Genomic DNA, 17,296 nt, shown 5'->3' with positions numbered 1-17,296 from the left:
ATGTGGGACACCAAGAATGATCATAATGCATTTCCTCTTGGCTCATCTTTGACGTTGTGTTGCCGTTTATTATTTTTGGCACCTTCACAATGGAGAGGATTTTTAAGGAAGTGAGAACACCGCTTTGTTACATATATAAGTTTGTCAAATTTAGTCGGCTTAAATCTAAAATTTTAAGAGATAACTTGATGCAAAACCATCTTCCTGAACAAGTCAGCAACTTTAAGTAAGATATCACTATCAGTGTTACCACGGAAACAGACTGGCTCACTAATTTTGAGGTTCGCTGTAGCAGCTGGCTTAAAACTGCTGCAGATGGTGAATGACTATCAGAATCACCAATCCAAGCTAATGGATTTGATCCCTGTTAAAGTTTAAAATTATGTTTGAGTGATTTGCACACAGGTGTGTTTGTTTCTTTGTAAAATGTCTCCTGATTGATCACAGGTGAAGCTGGATGTTTACCTGGCGGAGCTGACAAAGATAGGAAAGAGTCAAAAATACACTTTGTCTGTGGATGTCGAGGGAGGGCGGCTGGTGGTGATGAAGAAGGTGAAGGACAACCAGGAGGACTGGACCACCTTCACACACGACAAAAGTAAGAATCTCTTTACATTTAAACAGCTTATTATTCAGAATAAGCATACTGACTGAAGTATGTGCGTTTCTCTTTGCTGGTATTGTTTCATACCCAGAGCATCATTTGTATCTGAGATTTTTTTATTCTTATTAGCGACATAGCATGCGCACAATTTAAAACTTTTGATTGAAGAAAATTGGATTTGTCTGTGTCCTCTCAGTAGAAACCAGATGTTTACACACACCACACAAAAGACACATAACCTTTTTTGTCACTGTGACAACGTTTTTTCTGTTGGGATTACTATGTTATAGTTGCTTTATGCAGGAAGAGCAAATAAAAGGGGCAGAAAACAGTTTTGCCTGAGAGTGTTTTCTGCCATAAACATGTTGGATTTTCAAATATGGCCGATGTTTTGTGCACTAAACAAGATTTAGCCCATCCTAACCATCTGTCTGCTGTTCCTCTTGTCTGTCTCCCACCAGTCCGTCAGCTGATCAAATCCCAGAGGGTTCAGAACAAGCTGGGTATTGTGTTTGAGAAGGAGAAGGACAAGAGTCAGAGGAAAGACTTCATCTTTGCCAGCGCCAAGGTTTGTACATATATGCAGTGGTTAGGCATAACACTCTGTCCTCTGAAAGATGAAGTGAATAACACTAACAACGACGATAAAAGTACGTTGCACACCAAAAACCACTGAGTTGGACCACCTTTTTTATGACAGAAATTCACTGTGGTATCCTTTCATTAAACTTCCGCAAAGTCACAGCATTTATATCCGTCCAGTGTTCACCAAGATCTTATTGACATTGAAAAAAGAATCAGACGTCTCCAGCACATCTCAAAGTATCTTACTTGGGGTTAAGGTCTGGACTCTGTGGTGCCCAGTCCGTGTGTGAAGATGATGTCTAATGCTACCTGAACCACTGCATGCTCTTATCTTCCCACCCTGATGCTCTCGTCGCTGTGGAACATCAGGCCACATGACCTTCTTTCATTGCTCGAGAGTCCAACCTTTATTCTTTCTCGCAAAGTTTATTTGTTGTTATTTAACTTCATTTATCAATAGTTTCCTTAAAGCTACACAGCAGTTTGTTACAAACCCTTCAGTTCCCTTCACATTGTTTTGTAGAAATGCTCTTTCATGCACACAAAGCCGTGAATTCTAGTGTTTCTTTTATGATTTAATTTTACTACATGTTTAACCAATCATTCAATATTTTTTCCACATTATGTTTATGAAGATATCAGTTCCCCACTTTCCGCCAGTTTTTATGAATGTTTTGGATCAGTTCTTAGCCCAGTTTTAGTACCGTCAGGAATCTTTTTAGATGTGTTCTTCACGTGGTAAATTCCAGTCATTTTGTCCCTCTGAAACAGATGAACATACTATAGTTTCCACAGGTTGTGCCTTGTTGTTGACTTGTTGTTTTAAGTAATAAAATTCAACTCATTGCATCAGTTAAGGTTATATAACTTGTCACCAGTTGAAACATAATAATCCCTGCAGTGATTTTTCACTTTTTTGGAAAGGCAGTGTATTTAGCCACCTTGATTTTCCTTCTTTTTTTTCTTCTCCTTTGGAAGTTTCAAATCACCAAACAAACTTTGATAGAAAATACAGTCTTCAAATTTATATTTGACAGAGAATAATCTTAAATAATAATTCATGTGAAAAACTGCTAAGGATAACTGTAATGGCTTTATAAATAAGTAAAGATGGGATATGAAAGAAATACTGTATACAAGTCTGTCATATGTCAGTATTGTATTTGTTCAGCAAAAAGTAGATATTCCATGTGTTGAATAACTGACTTGATGAAAATAACGAAGAGACTTTTTTCCACATTTGAATTAATCTGGACGAACCTCTGCCCTCTGATGCGTTTTTTCAGAAGCGGGAGGCATTTTGCCAGCTGCTGCAGCTCATGAAGAACAAACATTCCAACCAGGATGAGCCTGATATGATTTCCATCTTTATTGGCACCTGGAATATGGGTCAGGAACATAAAAGCACGCTGTAGCGCTCACTGACATATATTTCCAAAGTGTGAAGAGTTTTAATCCAACAGGCAGACTTGGTCTTTGTGTTCAGGCTCGGTACCGTCACCTAAATCTGTGGCTTCCTGGGTGCTGTGCCGCGGCCTGGGGAAAACTCTGGACGAGATGACCGTCACCATTCCCCATGACCTTTACGTGTTCGGATCGCAGGAGAACTCGGTGTGTGATCGGGAGTGGGTGGAGTCGCTCCGAGCCGTGCTGAAGGAGCAGACGGAGCTGGATTACAAACCGGTGAAGAAAATGTTTATTTTCACCTCAGATCTCTTCAAATTAGGAAGTGGCTAAAAAGAAAAAATAGAAATCTCGGAGGAGAAGTTTGTAAAAAGCTGAATTAGGACTGTTTTTTTTTTTAGTTTAGTCTAAATGCAGAAATGATCACCACAGGTTCCTTATTGTTGTGGCTTCTGCAGATCGCCGTGCAGACGCTGTGGAGCATAAAACTTGCTGTGTTGGTGAAACCTGAACATGAAAACAGGATCAGCCATGTGGGGATGTCCAGCGTTAAGACAGGAATCGCTAACACATTGGGTAACAATGACACGACTGACTGCCTACTTTAACTGGTTATCAAGATTATTCACTATTGTGTCGTCAGTTTGTAAACTCAAATTTTCAAAAGTTTTAAAAAACAAGGAATTAAGTTAATTTTCTCTTCGGTCTTCCATAATATTGTGTGCTTAATTTTTTGTCAAGGCAACAAAGGTGCGGTTGGCGTGTCGTTCATGTTCAACGGGACGTCATTTGGATTCGTCAACTGTCATCTGACGTCAGGCAATGAGAAGATTGCTAGGTACCAACTATCATCTCTCTATTTTTAAAACACATTTTCACCACATGGATGATTCTGAAGGTTGAAAAGCAGAGTGGGAATAAAGTTCCTTATCATTTTTTTACCCCCCCGATGAAGGAGCTCCTAACCTTGTATCTGAGTCCCAGCCTTGCTACAGGAGGCTAATTTCAGTCATTTATATCTTGTTTTTAATTTTTTTGGTCATCCAGAACTCCATTTGGAAAAAAAAACAACATACTATTAGATCTGTACAATCAATGTTATTGAATATTAAAGAAAGATTTTGTCATAAATGATTAGAAATAGTGCAGTGGTTGAGTCTGTGGTGGTTCAGGGGTAAAGCACAACCTGAATTAGTCCTGCATCAAGGAATTAGTCCTTGACACAGATATCACAGGTTTGAGTCCTAGCCTGATGACCTTTGCCACATGTCTCCCCCCTCTTTCATTCTGTCCAGTAAATAGCCTGATTTTCATAATAATAAAAGCACAATCAACCTTAGGCAGGCTTATCTGTCCTTTCATGATCATCACCATTACTGACACCTAGTGTATGAAAGTGGAATAGGTTTTCTGTTGGCTCTACATCAGATATCTGAGAGAAATAATGAAGCAATCACAGGGTTTCAGGTTAGTTGATGAGAATTAGGGTTGAAACATGGAGTCAGGCTGAATGTGATGCCTTGCTGTATTTTTGTTTTAAGTGTGAGACTACTATTAATACAAAATAATATGATCTTCAGTCTAAGGCATCAAATTGCTTCTTATATTAACTTAAAAATTACTTATTTATTTAATTTGTGAAAAAGCCTATTTTTTCCCTTATTTTTCTGCTTTATGTCTTCTCAATTGTCACCCAACAACTGTTTGACCTTTTCCAGGAGAAACCAGAACTATCTGGACATCCTTCGGCTGCTGTCTCTAGGAGACAAACAGCTGAGCTCCTTCGACATCTCGCTGCGCTTCACACACCTGTTTTGGCTCGGAGACCTCAACTACAGACTGGATATGGATATTCAGGTGAGTCAAAACAAAGTCCACTCGATCGATTGCAGCAACTTTGCGTGAAACATCGTTTCTGATCCATTTCTGTCCCCGTTGTTTGCGTGTTTCTGCAGGAAATTTTAAATTACATTAACAGGAAGGAATTTGAGCCTCTGCTCAAAGTGGACCAGCTCAACCTGGAGAGAGAGAAGAATAAAGTGTTTTTACGCTTTGGTTAGTCACTCATCAGATTTTTATTGTGTGCACTATTTTCAGGAGCTAAAATCTCATCGTAGTCAAAATGTTTCTGTCCTTTACAGAATTTTAGTGGCCTCATAAATCAACTTAAGTTATGACTCACAGTTACCAAAACCACCTACCCATCCTTTTAAATAGTTCACTAAAACCACAGGTTTCCTTTTCAGTTAGAGCAAGTGAGAGAGAAACCAGAGGAAAAAGAGGGATAGGCTGTAAATACGCATATTTTGTGGGTTAGCTGTTTTTAAAAATATCCTTCACCCAGAAATTTTTATCTTTTTGTTTGTTAAAAAGTTTGAAAAGATACTATTAAAAGTTAGAATATCTGATTACTTGTTGTAGCCTTTTGTAAAAACAACTAAGGAATTATGTCTAATTATATTAAGAGGCTTTGTTTACTTATTATCCTTTCTGTGCTTTTAAAATGCAGGAACTAAATGTTCTGCGTACTCCCGGTTCACACATACGACGTACAAATCATGTACCATGTGTAAGCACCTTTTTAGTCAGGAGCTGGATGCAAGCTTTTTGCTCTTAAGTGAGAGAGCAGCTTTAAAAACAACAGAATTTTCTGATTTTTAGGGATGCACAGTCAGAATAATGCCAGTAGATCTACTAAAATGAAAAGCATCTGTTTTTTGGGGTTTTTTTTACATTTACCGAAAAATAATCCTTTTTCGTTTTGTGTGCAGCTGAGGAGGAGATCTCGTTCCCTCCCACCTACCGTTACGAACGGGGCTCCAGGGACACGTACGTGTGGCAGAAGCAGAAAGCTACAGGGGTGAGTTTGGGATTTAAACATCACAGCCTTCCTCTGACCTGCACTAATCTACATTTCCTCTTTATGAGAGTTCAAAGGAGAATTCAGCTTTTGTGTTGTTCTTTAGATGAGGACCAATGTGCCGTCGTGGTGTGACCGGATCCTGTGGAAGTCATATCCAGAAACACACATTGTTTGCAACTCCTATGGTGAGACAGATAAAAGATAGTAAAAATGGGTTCTGGGCTTGAAAATGCTTTTGGATGCATTTTGAATGCTGACTGTGGCCGTTTTCCAGGCTGTACGGATGATATTGTGACCAGTGACCATTCCCCGGTGTTTGGCACATTTGAGGTTGGAGTGACATCTCAGTTTGTCTCCAAGAAAGGTAAATGTTTTAAATCACATTTGTCCACAGAACCAAGGGCTTGGATTTGAAGTTTTTTACAGTACCTTGCAAAAGTGTTTATACTTCTGGACTTTGACTAGGTCATTCTAGAGTGGGGTTAGGACCTAACTGCAAACAGGACTTTAGTGCACGACTCATCAGATTTTTACAGTTTCTCTCACCTGACTTGCTTAACACTTAATAATCATGTGACCCCGTTAAAGCACTTGGTTGCACTCAGTTTTATTTAGGGGTATCAGAGGGAAAGAAACTGAAAGACACACCACACTTTTCAGATTGCAGTTTGTAGCACATGCTAAAAACCAGGGTAGTTTTGCACTTCCTTGTTGTGGTTTACCATATGATTCCAATAAAACACTTTAAAGTTTCTTATAACATGACAAAATGTTACATTTAAGGACCATACATGTGTTTGCAAGGTGATATAGATGGCTAATTTCATGTCTGCTGCAGTTTCCTTACGACCACCGCCTCTGTACTCGTGCTTTAATCTCACTCTTTCCACCCTTTCTCACCTCTTCTGCCCCCTTCTCTCGTTTCCATTTCTGTCTTCCTCTGTAGGTCTACCAAAGTCTTCAGAGCAGGCCTACATCGAGTTTGAGAGCATTGAGGCCATTGTGAAGACGGCAAGCCGGACTAAGTTCTTCATAGAGTTTTACTCCACCTGTCTGGAAGGTGAGTCGGAGGTTTCCGGATCCTCTCAGTGATTCTAAATCCTACACTCAACTGCAGCTCAGACCTTCTTTTTGCACAAAAAAATATATCTGGATGTATGAAAACTCACCATTGTTCTTTTTGCACCCCTATCCTGCCTCCCCTCCTCCTCTCCCTAAATTCAGACAGTCAGTATTCCTGTCAGCCAGCATCCATTTATTGACTGCATCCTCACCATGTTGCATGTAAATGAAACGTCTCGCTCCTCTTTCTTCCTCCCCACCTCGTTCCCTCGTCCGTTCTTCTCCACGTTCCTCTGCGTTTTTAGAGTTCAAGAAGAGCTACGAGAACGACAGCCAGAGCAGCGACAATGTGAACTTCCTGCGTGTGGGCTGGTCCAACAAGCAGCTCACCACGCTCAAACCGCTCCTGTCGGAAATCGAGTACCTGCAGGACCAACACCTGCTGCTGACCGTCAAATCGGTGGACGGATACGAGTCCTATGGTAGGAGCAGGGCTCTGCGATGTTAAATAAGAAGGGGACTGTATCGCAGCCCTAATGACCATCTGTGTGTGTTTGTTGGTAGGAGAGTGTGTGTTGGCCCTTAAGTCAATGATTGGCAGCACAGCCCAGCAGTTCCACACCTACCTGTCCCACCGAGGAGAAGAAACAGGAAACATCCGGGGGTCCATGAGGGTCAGGGTCCCAGCTGAACGGATGGGCACCAGGGAGCGACTGTATGGTAATGGAACAGTGTTTGGATCAAAGGCAGATGTAGGCAGGGAGATCAAATATAAGCTAATAAAATTCTCTATAATATTTCACCTTTTTAAGCTCTAAAAAGTGATTTAGATTTACCAAAGTCTTTGCAGCATCTTCAGGTTTAATTGAACTCTTTTGTTTCAGAGTGGATCAGCGTGGACCAAGACGAGACAAGCGGACCCAAAGGGAAATCCACCATGGTGTCCAGAGTGGGACACGAGTATGTGAAGTCAGTACAACTCAACCTGCCGTTTCCTCCTGCGCAGCATCACTGCTTACTGATACTGAAACTAACACAGGCTAACTCATAAAACCCACACAGACGTCTCTCTGATCCCGGAATGACCCGAGCAGAGTGTTTTCTATGCGAGGAAACCAACAGGAACTGTTGAGCTCAGTGACCAGACTGCCTGTTATTAGCAATAGTAACCTGGAAACAATGTATCTGTCTTCTTTTGAAGCATTTTGACAGGAAAGGAACAGCGTCACAAATAGAGACTGAATTGTGAAATGTTTGCCACTGGTTTAATGGGATGCTGACTGCAAATGAATCGTTTATTTCTACAGGTTTCATATAGTTTATAGATGGCGTCAAAGTTAAGATGCATAATCATTGCCACACCAATATTCAACACTTCTGAAATAATCTGTACTCCTATCACCTGCTTTTTAATGTTAGTAGTTGGACATTCTTGTAATTTTTAAAGTAGATCTTTTAGTTGATAATTGATCAGGAGTTTTGCAGTCCTGCGGGAATGAAAACAGTTTCTGTGCTGAGGAGTTTGAAAGTGATTATCAGCCAATCAGAGCTGAGGATTTATGATGAGAGGGGAAACAAATTCAGGGACTCAACAGCAAAATGGCCGAGATTTAAAGATTTGACTATATGTTTTTTTAACAGAGTTATTAAATCATTTGGTGATTTGAAATTAAGGTTGACATGTAGAATATGTTTTGATTGTATATTTTGATTTCTGAATGGCTTGGTCAGTAACCTGAGGCATCTTCTTGGAGCTGCATGCTAAATTGTTTTGACTGGTTTGTGGTGCAGACAGTCCGTGGTTCGTAAACAGCTGGGAGAGCTGGGGAAGGTCAACGAGGAGGGAGAAAAAAACTGCAAGGAGGAAAATGCTGCAAGGTACGAACTCTTGACAGACTCATGTATTCATAACACAAAACCTAACCAAGCAGATAAACCATATGCAGCTAAGATTACAATGTTGGATGTTTTGATTCTGTCTGTGTTGTGAAGATCCAAACAGGACACGCCAGACGGTGATTCATCGATCGGCAAAAACAGCTTCAACAATCCGGCCTACTACATCCTGGAGGGCGTTCCACACCCATCAGCTGCTGAGCTCCTCTCGTCTCCTACCTCTCCGACCGCCCTGCCCGTTAAAGCCCCGCCTCCCTCAGCTGGGACTCGAACCAAACCTCCTCCTGCAGCCTCTGGACCCGCTCACTCCCGCAGAACTGTGGCAGGACACCCATCCCGCGGAGTCAGTGAGGAGAGCTCCTCGGAGGATGACGGAGGCGCTGCCCTGGCTGGCGCTCAAGGTGGAGGAATCGGAGGAACAGTTGGGAGCACCCTGAATCGCCCGCCTCCCGACTTCCCTCCTCCTCCTCTCCCTAAGGGAGCCCTGGAGACGGCGGCGGAGGCCCAACTCAGCAAGCCTCGCTCCCTCTACCCGGACCTGGCCGAGGTCAGGATCCCGCCGGCCGGTCCCGCGGGGCCTCTGGTCATGGGAGACGGTTTCAGGCGAGGGGCGGCCGGGGCGTTGGACGATCAGTCGTGCTCTGTGCTGCAGATGGCAAAGACTCTGAGTGAGAGTGAGTTTCCTGGACAACCGCCCCGCGCTCCCTCGGCGCCACCCCCAGTTCGAGTGCCAACGATCGGTATCCTAGATGCCTGCCGCACTTTCCCACCCAGGAACCCCATCCCAGAGAGCATAGCAGAGGACATGCCAGAGGAGGTGAGACAGCTGCCCAAAATACAGTTTAGCCTAAAATTATTCATTCCCCTGTTGTGGTCGCACAGAATGGATATGCTTTGATCTAAACCAGTCCATTGTAGCTCTGTCTGATTGTTTAGGGCTGAAGGTGAACCTTCGCTCCAGTCTCTAGTGTTTTCCAGTCTCTAACAGATTTGCCTCCAGGTTCTCAATGTTTTTAACTCCACCCATCTTCCCATCGGCTTGCCTGTCCCTGGCAAAGAAAGGCATCCCCACAGCATGATGCTTCCACCACCCTGCTTCTCTGTGGTTTCTTCACGTGTCACATCTAACCAGATCAGCTTCTTCATGTTTGCTGTGTTCTTTCATCTTTCAGCAATGATTCTCTTTCCTTGGTTCATCACATAAAGCCCAATGAGATACATGGATGTTTGTGGTTGTAACTTTGAGTACTTTTCAAGGAATTGTTAACTGGGGGTGGGCATTTGTCATAATGTTTATCATTTATCGTGATACATTTCTCATCATAAATTCATTCATGTTTAAAAATAAAACTGTCCCGATTGTCAGGATTGTTAGTTTTGCTATTTTCTCCGATGCCTGTTCAATAATAGCATTAACAAATATGAATATATTTGATAATCTGATTAAATGCAGTTACTGTGTGCCGCTTAATGATGTAAATCTTACGTCTTAATGTGACCGGTGTCCTAGAGATGCGTATTTCAAATGGGAATGTTTTTCAAGAGCAGTATTTGTGTGTCACTAATTCACATCCATACGATTGCCTAAAAAAGAAGTAATAAATAGTTGTTATTGTGTTTTGCTGATGCTGCATTTCTCCTGTCCAGGCACTGTGGGGCAGCAGTAGCTCATCTTTGTCTGTGGGAGAGTCGTCGGTGGGCGAGTGGCTGCAGAGACTGGGACTGGAGAGATACGAGCCGGGGCTTCTGCACAACGGCTGGGACGATCTGGAGTTCCTCAGGTAGCCATCGTCACAAACACACACCGCCTGTGTTTGTGTTAATGCTGTGGTGAACTGGAATGAAAGACCCGGGTAGCAAGTGACCACTTAGTTTGCAGGAAAAGCCCCTTAAAGATAAGCTCCATGTATTTTATTGTTTTCCTTAATCTTCGCATATTTTTACTGTAGACAATAATTACAAAAATACATGACACTTTCATATCATAATTGCAAATGAATGATTTGAAAAGTGGAAAACTATGAATGTCCTATTAATGTTTGGTTCTTAATGATATATTTGATGTATTTTAGGGTGATTTAACAATACGATGTGCAACTTTAGACTAAGATTTTAGAGCATGTGCAGTAATTGGTGCTCAGTTTTCAAAAATACACATACACGTCTACTGATATTTGGATAAATGTCTTTCAGCAGGTTGCAATGGGACCTCAAATGGTTTGTAGACATCAGAAAACTTCTGGTTGAACATTTAGCTATTCTGATTATCAGAAACAATTATGTTTATTTAAATCTCTGTTTTTAATCTTTAACATTCTGACTCAAACACAATGATGAATGGAATTTGGTTGGGAAGTTGATGATGTTTGTGCTCAAGCCTTTTATGAACTGGAAGCTGCTGAACCAACTGGCTCAAAACCAAAACCTTCGATGATGATTAAATGATACAAATGCTTATATGTTTGTGGGGGAAAAATGCTAGATGAACGTTTGGAGAGGTAAAGGTGAAGCTTTCAGACCCTAAAAGGTGAAGCTTTCAGACCTAATAAATAACACGGCACCACTGCCATGTTAAGCATGGCGGTGGCGTCATAATGCTCTGGGATTTTCACTTGCTCTGTTACAAAACGTGTGGAAGCATGAAATGAAGCACCGCCTCTAAATTATTTAGCTTCTCATCTGAAACTTGGACACCATCGTGTGTTCCAGAAGGACAACGATCACAACTGGTTTTCAATTGGCTAAAGCAAGTTCTAACTTTATTGGAAATTTATTGACTGCACATTAAACATGGTTCAGTTTGAGAAAACTAATTTAATTTAGTTCTACTGATTCTGTCAAATATCCAGTCAGAACAATGCCAGAACCTCATTGGTGGTTATGAAAACATGTCTTATCCTAATTTTATTTAGGTTAACCAAACAATACTACATATTGAAAATTGTGTACTCAATCCTGTGTTTCTGTGTGTTAGCACCAACAAAAGGAGCAGCTTAAGATTTTCCACTCTTGTCATTTTCTCTGTTTCCAGTGACATCACCGAGGAGGACCTGGAGGAGGCCGGGGTCCTGGATCCTGCTCACAAGCAGATCCTGCTGGAGAGCCTCAGGCAGCAGCAGCAGCAGCAGAAATGAGCTGCTGCAGACTGGACTTTGACCCGTCCAAACCGGCGGCCCCCAAGAGGCCGACTCTCAGCTGAACCGACCCGATCCGAGCTGGAACCTGCTAACTGATGCCAGACCGTGCCTTCTGAGAGAAAATTGCACTCCATTTGTAATTTCAAGAACATTTGCTGACCCAACGTCCTCTTTCATTTGTACTGTATGTGTGTTGTTATTGTTATAGGTGTGGCCTTATTTAAGTACTTCAGTCCTCGGAGCATCACTACAGAACCCCTTGCTGTAAATGCAATGTTTTTTGACAGAGTAACAAAGGTAAAACTGATGCGTGGGGAGGTGCAATCTGTGTGCTGTGACATCAGATCTGACCTGTAGCTGCAAGCACATTTCTTTTACTTTTTTCATTTTTTTGAGAACTGGATTCTTTGAGGATTCATTCAAATTGGGCACATTTGAGAATTTCAAAGCCTAATTTTTGGAAATGAAAGTTTGTTGAGTGTTTGAAGGTTCTGTGATGTGGATGAACGGGGTGCAGCGGCAGAAAGGAAGCTAGCTAGGTGAATTTTGAGCGATCTGAGCTAACTTTTTCAAATCAGATCGGGTATTTTGTAATGATGTCTGGGCTGCAGTTTATGTGGTTTATGGCCGGTAGTGAGTGTCGCTGCATGTATTTATATGTTTATTTTTTATTATAAAGGGAATTTTCAGCTAACCAAATTGATCCATATAAAGCTGGAACTGTGTATTTTCACCTTGATGCAGCATTTTTGTCATACCGTTCTTGCACAACTGATGTCGTCATTTTGACAGTACTGGAAAGAAGTTCCTTATAGCGTAAATGTTTTATTTTCCCACAGACGCTGATATGCAAGTTCTGAACAATTCCTGTAAAAGTGAGCAAGGCTATGCATTTCAAGTCATGAATGCTGCACTGAGCTCTGATGAGACTGAATATTACATCTTTTATTTAAGCCTCAATTTTCTGAGTCTGCATTTGTGTCATTAGTGCTAGATTTTTATTTGTTTAATGTCATGTTTGAAATGCCACAGCGTTCAGGGAGTTGGTTAACACACCAGGGTGTAATTACAGGAACAGATTTAATAAACCATCACACTGCTGATTGTGTCGTACTATGGTTAAGAGATGGTTTTATGGTTTTATTCTCATAGTCTCAGATGTTTCTGTATTTTAGGGCCATATTTTGTGCTCATAGGAATTGTTCCCCTCGAACACTTTGCACATATTGTGCTCCCTAATTTGCCCAGCAGGTGGTGCTGTTTCTCGCTGAAACGGCCTGTATAGACGCTAGTCCTTGAAATGTTTTTACACGTTAGCCAGCGGTTTTCCATGGACCTCTTTAGTTTTAAGTAACGCGCTACACTATTTTTATAGAATCACACTATGCTATTTATGGTCATATTAACAGCTTAGAGTGAAATAATGTTTGAAGGAAAACTTTAAATGAGTCCTCTGATGTAGAAATCAGTCATTTGTTTGTGGAAAAACTTTCCCAGTTCGTTGTTCCCAGTGTTCTTCGCCGCCCACATATTTCAAACAGCCAAACTGCAAAGCAAATATGTCATTTAAATGTGTCTAACCTTTTCAGGCCTTTCAGTGTTCTCATATTTGTGTGTATGAAATGGAGACTTACCCCTGTTATTATTCTCCTCCTACACTCCAGTTATATGTAGCCTTGTGTTTTGGTTGTACTAAATTAATGTAAATTGTTCACCCTTGTTTTTGTCTTTTCAATAAAAGTCTGATAGTTTTCCTTTTTTCAAAGGGTTACAGTTTTTTTCTTGTCTGTTGGAGAGTGCATGTTTTTAATTTCAGGAAATTCGGTCTAATATAATGTCATAACACCTTATTTTGTCACATGCAAGAAACCAGATCATGAGAGGTGTCAGGTAGTGCCTTCATAATGTAGATTTATTAGAATATTCAGAGTAGTGCTGTAACTTCTCATTCAACAGAGCTTCACATGTTCCTGTGAGACAGATGCTCTGCAGTGAAGTAGGACTGTAGAGCCAGAAAAAAGGGTGGGACAACTACCTAATATTTATATTACTATCTACAGAATTTACAGCCACTCAAAGATGTGTGAAAAATATTAATAAATACATGTTTGGTTTTTTTTTTCATTCTGAGGAATGCAAAAATGTCCCTCAATGTCCCTTGAGGCATTAAGGGACAAAACAGGACATTTTATGCAGGTTTAGAACAAGTAATTCCGGTCTTCAGTCTTAAGTGAGGGACCGATTGCATTGCTTTACCATCAGCAGAACAGATCAATTATGCAGTCAGATCCATAAATTTGCAAGCTTAAACTACAAGTTTGACTCAAACCCTTTTGAGAATCACCAAAGTGGCAACTGTTTTCTTAGACGTCAGGATTCGACGTGTCGCATACGGACGAGGGAATGGGCTGATCTGGGGAGGCATCTAGTCTGAGCCCGCCAGCTCTAATTGGATTTTGAGGCACCCCCATTTCGCTTGGCAAAGAGAGATTTGGGGCCATTTAAAAAAAAAAGTCTGTGTATCTAGTTGTGCTTGAGGGTAAAGGTTTGCTTTGTTTCCTCAGCAAATATGGGTGATGTTTGGATTTCTGCTTTTAGGTCGTACCTGACCTCCATACTTCATCAGAGCTGCTGCAGAGAGTGTGGGAATGTAAGAATGCAACAAAGACAGAGAAGATGCAAGGAAGTGTTCAGGAGACAGCTTGAACGCCTGTAATGCCGAGTTCAATGTCATTAAATAGAGAAAGTCTTAGGAATCTGTCCCAATCCAGGCTGATTCTGTACAGCTTCATAACACGCCTGGACTACCAGACCTGGTATTTTCTGGCCTCTGACCAGAACTTGATGGGCATCTTTTGTTTCTCCACTAAAAAAAAAAAAAAAAAAAAAAAGTTTGAAGCTCTTATCTGTTCCTGATTGGTCCTCGTCTTCTCCCCCTCTCTACCTCAGAACAGATTTGTCTTGATGGCAGGATTGGGTTTTCTGTGGAAGGACGACAGGACTCCAGCGAAAGGCCCGGTCATACTGTCCGCCGGCTGCCAGGCCTTCAGAATCTCCTGAGTCTGAACAGCCGGCTGGGCCACAGCCGGGTTGGACGGCCCCATGCTGGACCAGCTGGGGGGCTTCAGCCCCTGGAGGACCGGGGAGCTGGAGGCGTTGGTGTAGCCGCTATTGGTGGGGGCCGGGCTGGGGCTCAGGCTGGCGGGGCTCCCCAGGTTCCCATTGGCCGAGCCAGGCAGGGAAGCGGTGCTGTCGGGTGTGGGGCTGCAGGTGGACTCCTTGGACTCGTCATCATCTGACGAAGATCTTGTTTCTCCATTTTTCTTCCCCGCAGAGCTGTTGCTGCTGTTGCTACCCGTGTTGCCACCAGAGCTGTTGGCCTTGGCATTGGCTGCCCTCTCCTGCTTGCGGAACTTGGCACGCCTGTTCTGGAACCACACCTGTAGGCACAAACACAGGAACCTTTAGGACGGATGGACGGAAGCAGGTGGATATGCAATAGCAGCCACCAAGTGAGGACGAGGAGAGGCCAACCCTCCATCCACACACATTTATGTATAGAAATATTTATTAATATGGAACCAAGGAGATACGGTTTTAGCGAGGCGCACAACTTTTGTTTAATTATCACAAAACTCCTCATTTTTAGTAATCATTTTTGTGTCTCACCTCCCATAATCATTAGAGGCCCCAATAAGCCAACTATTTAACGAACTTTCTGGAGGTGCACCATGCAGAAGAACACATAGAAAAGCCTATTCCCCGCACCTGGACCCGGGCCTCGGTCAGATCTATTTTCAGCGCCAGCTCCTCTCGGGTGTAGATGTCCGGGTAGTGGGTCTCGGCGAAGACTCGCTCCAGCTCCTTTAGCTGGGAGCTGGTGAAGGTGGTCCGGATGCGCCGCTGCTTCCTCTTCTCGTTCAGTCCAGAAGGGTCCGAGAAGAACTTGTAGGGGACTGAAAGGGAGTAAGAATTGGTTCTTTTTTTTTCTTTTTTTTAATGGAGCAAACACAATTTGAGTATGATCGGAATTTCAATGCGGGGGGAGGGAGGGGGGGTTGCAGTGCGTAAAAAGGCAGGATCGCTTTGAATCCGGACATTTTTAATGAATAAACATTTCATTAAATATACCCCAAAAAAATAATTTTTTCTATATTGAAAAATTATTTACCCTATTATTCGGGAAAATACTTATAATAATACTTTCTCATCTTAATTAAAATCTGCTTTATTTAATTCAGCAAATGTTCCTTGAGATTTGAGAATGAACATACCAATTTATAAATATTTGACAGATTATAGTATTTCATATAAAAATGCAACTGATATTTATTCAAATACAGTGCAAAATACCGTAATTTTAGTTTATGCGTAATGCCTAAATTAGGCATATTATTAACAAAAAACAGTACAATTGTTAATATTAGTAAACAGTCCAAGACTGATTAAGTAATATTCGTATTGCCTCGTTATTCTTGCAAATCTCGTGCTGAGAACGGAATAATTGATGATACTAAGATAAAATATAGTCATCATTTGTGTTATAGCCTTTATAGTTGAGAAAGTCCAGTTCTTGAGTTCTTAAAAATAGCTGCTTTTTTTCTTTTTGACATTGTTCAAATCAAGTGAATAGTTAAAATAGTTGCAGCTTTCTAACTTGTCCCTCTTGGCTGTAAAACAATAAGACTTCAATGCGGAGCAAAGCAGCCGTTTCCTACCGGAGGAGTACGGTGTGGGCTGGTGCTCTCGCAGGGCTCCCAGCGTGCAGCTGGCCGTGCTCAGCGGCGTGCAGCCCGGGTTGGAGAACGGCCCGCTCCGGATCGGGTTGTACTGGAAGGAGCTGGCCTGGCTGCAGGAGCTGAAGTCCGCGTAGGCCGACGCTTCCATGGCCGCCATGCAGGAGTCGTAGGAGTTCAGGTAGGAGTAATCCATCTTATACATGGAGGAGAGCCGGTGCAGACACCGGTCCGCGGCTTTCACGCAGCTGCTGCTCGTTTCTCGGCGGTAACGGCGTGTCGGAGTTGGGCTTTTCTCTCCAGAATCTCCGAACTTTCCCTCCCTCAAACTCTTTTAGTTTGTATATCTCTGCGTGGAGGGGCTCCCTTAGGTAATCCAGATGTTTTCTTTGCACTCTCTCTCTCTCTCTCTCTCTCTTCCTTCACTTCCTCTGTCTGTGCGTGTCTTCAGCTCTCGTCTCCTCTCCGCGCTGCGCTCCGTTTGACAGCGCGCTGCGGCTCGCGCGGTGCTTATAATAAACTCTGTAGGGCGCGAGACAATAGCGAAGCGGTGGTCTTGTTTCCATGACAATGCCACCAGTGAGTGAGCGTGGAAACGGACTGCCCCTCCACCTCCTCTTCCCCATCCCACCAAAGATCATTGCACCGCCCACGCGGTCCACGGCGTTAGTTAAACCATCGTTCTACAAAAACTGATTATTTTTTCCCCCCTATCAAATCACTTACAAACCCCCTGCTTCCTTTACCGGACGCATCTAACTAATTCTGCTGGAGTTAAATTTTCCAGCTCAGTGACGAGAATTAAGCATCATTCTCACGTTTCCGTGAAATCGCCTTAATTTAGCGTGTAACAGCCAGTTCAGTTCAGCTCAGTTTATCTGTGTAGCATAATTTCAGTTCATTTTATAAAGACGAACAGGTTCAACTCATTTCTGGGAAATATATACTAAATCAACTCAATGTCATCTAATCGTATAGGAAGATTTAAATTCAGTTAGATGTTTCCCAA

General features: G+C 42.3%; 2 protein-coding genes across 2 annotated transcripts in view; one reads left to right on the top strand and one right to left on the bottom strand.

Moving 5' to 3' along the window:
* inppl1 (inositol polyphosphate phosphatase like 1) overlaps positions 1 to 13,310 on the top strand; it is a 31,064-nt gene extending 17,754 nt beyond the window's left edge. Inside the window, exons 9-27 of the mRNA XM_005803401.2 lie at positions 448 to 598; positions 1,066 to 1,172; positions 2,476 to 2,578; positions 2,676 to 2,872; positions 3,052 to 3,169; positions 3,335 to 3,431; positions 4,312 to 4,450; positions 4,549 to 4,648; positions 5,365 to 5,453; positions 5,560 to 5,641; positions 5,731 to 5,820; positions 6,403 to 6,516; positions 6,824 to 7,000; positions 7,083 to 7,238; positions 7,403 to 7,487; positions 8,310 to 8,396; positions 8,511 to 9,231; positions 10,062 to 10,195; positions 11,446 to 13,310. Coding sequence (XP_005803458.1) covers positions 448 to 598; positions 1,066 to 1,172; positions 2,476 to 2,578; positions 2,676 to 2,872; positions 3,052 to 3,169; positions 3,335 to 3,431; positions 4,312 to 4,450; positions 4,549 to 4,648; positions 5,365 to 5,453; positions 5,560 to 5,641; positions 5,731 to 5,820; positions 6,403 to 6,516; positions 6,824 to 7,000; positions 7,083 to 7,238; positions 7,403 to 7,487; positions 8,310 to 8,396; positions 8,511 to 9,231; positions 10,062 to 10,195; positions 11,446 to 11,548 — 2,850 coding nt within the window. The 3' untranslated portion in view covers positions 11,549 to 13,310. The remainder of the gene's footprint in view (positions 1 to 447; positions 599 to 1,065; positions 1,173 to 2,475; positions 2,579 to 2,675; positions 2,873 to 3,051; positions 3,170 to 3,334; positions 3,432 to 4,311; positions 4,451 to 4,548; positions 4,649 to 5,364; positions 5,454 to 5,559; positions 5,642 to 5,730; positions 5,821 to 6,402; positions 6,517 to 6,823; positions 7,001 to 7,082; positions 7,239 to 7,402; positions 7,488 to 8,309; positions 8,397 to 8,510; positions 9,232 to 10,061; positions 10,196 to 11,445) is intronic.
* A 139-nt stretch (positions 13,311 to 13,449) lies between these two features.
* phox2a (paired like homeobox 2a) lies at positions 13,450 to 16,814 on the bottom strand. The gene is made up of 3 exons (XM_005803375.2): positions 16,270 to 16,814; positions 15,320 to 15,507; positions 13,450 to 14,991 (listed from the first exon to the last, which is right to left on the bottom strand). The coding sequence occupies exons 1-3, from the start codon at positions 16,490 to 16,492 to the stop codon at positions 14,497 to 14,499; spliced, it is 906 nt and encodes a 301-aa protein (XP_005803432.1). The 5' UTR covers positions 16,493 to 16,814; the 3' UTR covers positions 13,450 to 14,496.
* Between the last annotated feature and the right edge of the window lie 482 nt (positions 16,815 to 17,296).

The sequence above is a fragment of the Xiphophorus maculatus genome, chromosome 18 (genome assembly GCF_002775205.1).
Source record: "Xiphophorus maculatus strain JP 163 A chromosome 18, X_maculatus-5.0-male, whole genome shotgun sequence".
NCBI classification, from domain to species: domain Eukaryota; kingdom Metazoa; phylum Chordata; class Actinopteri; order Cyprinodontiformes; family Poeciliidae; genus Xiphophorus; species Xiphophorus maculatus.
The sequence above is the reverse complement of the archived record's forward strand: the minus strand, read 5'-3'. Positions and strand labels throughout refer to the sequence as shown.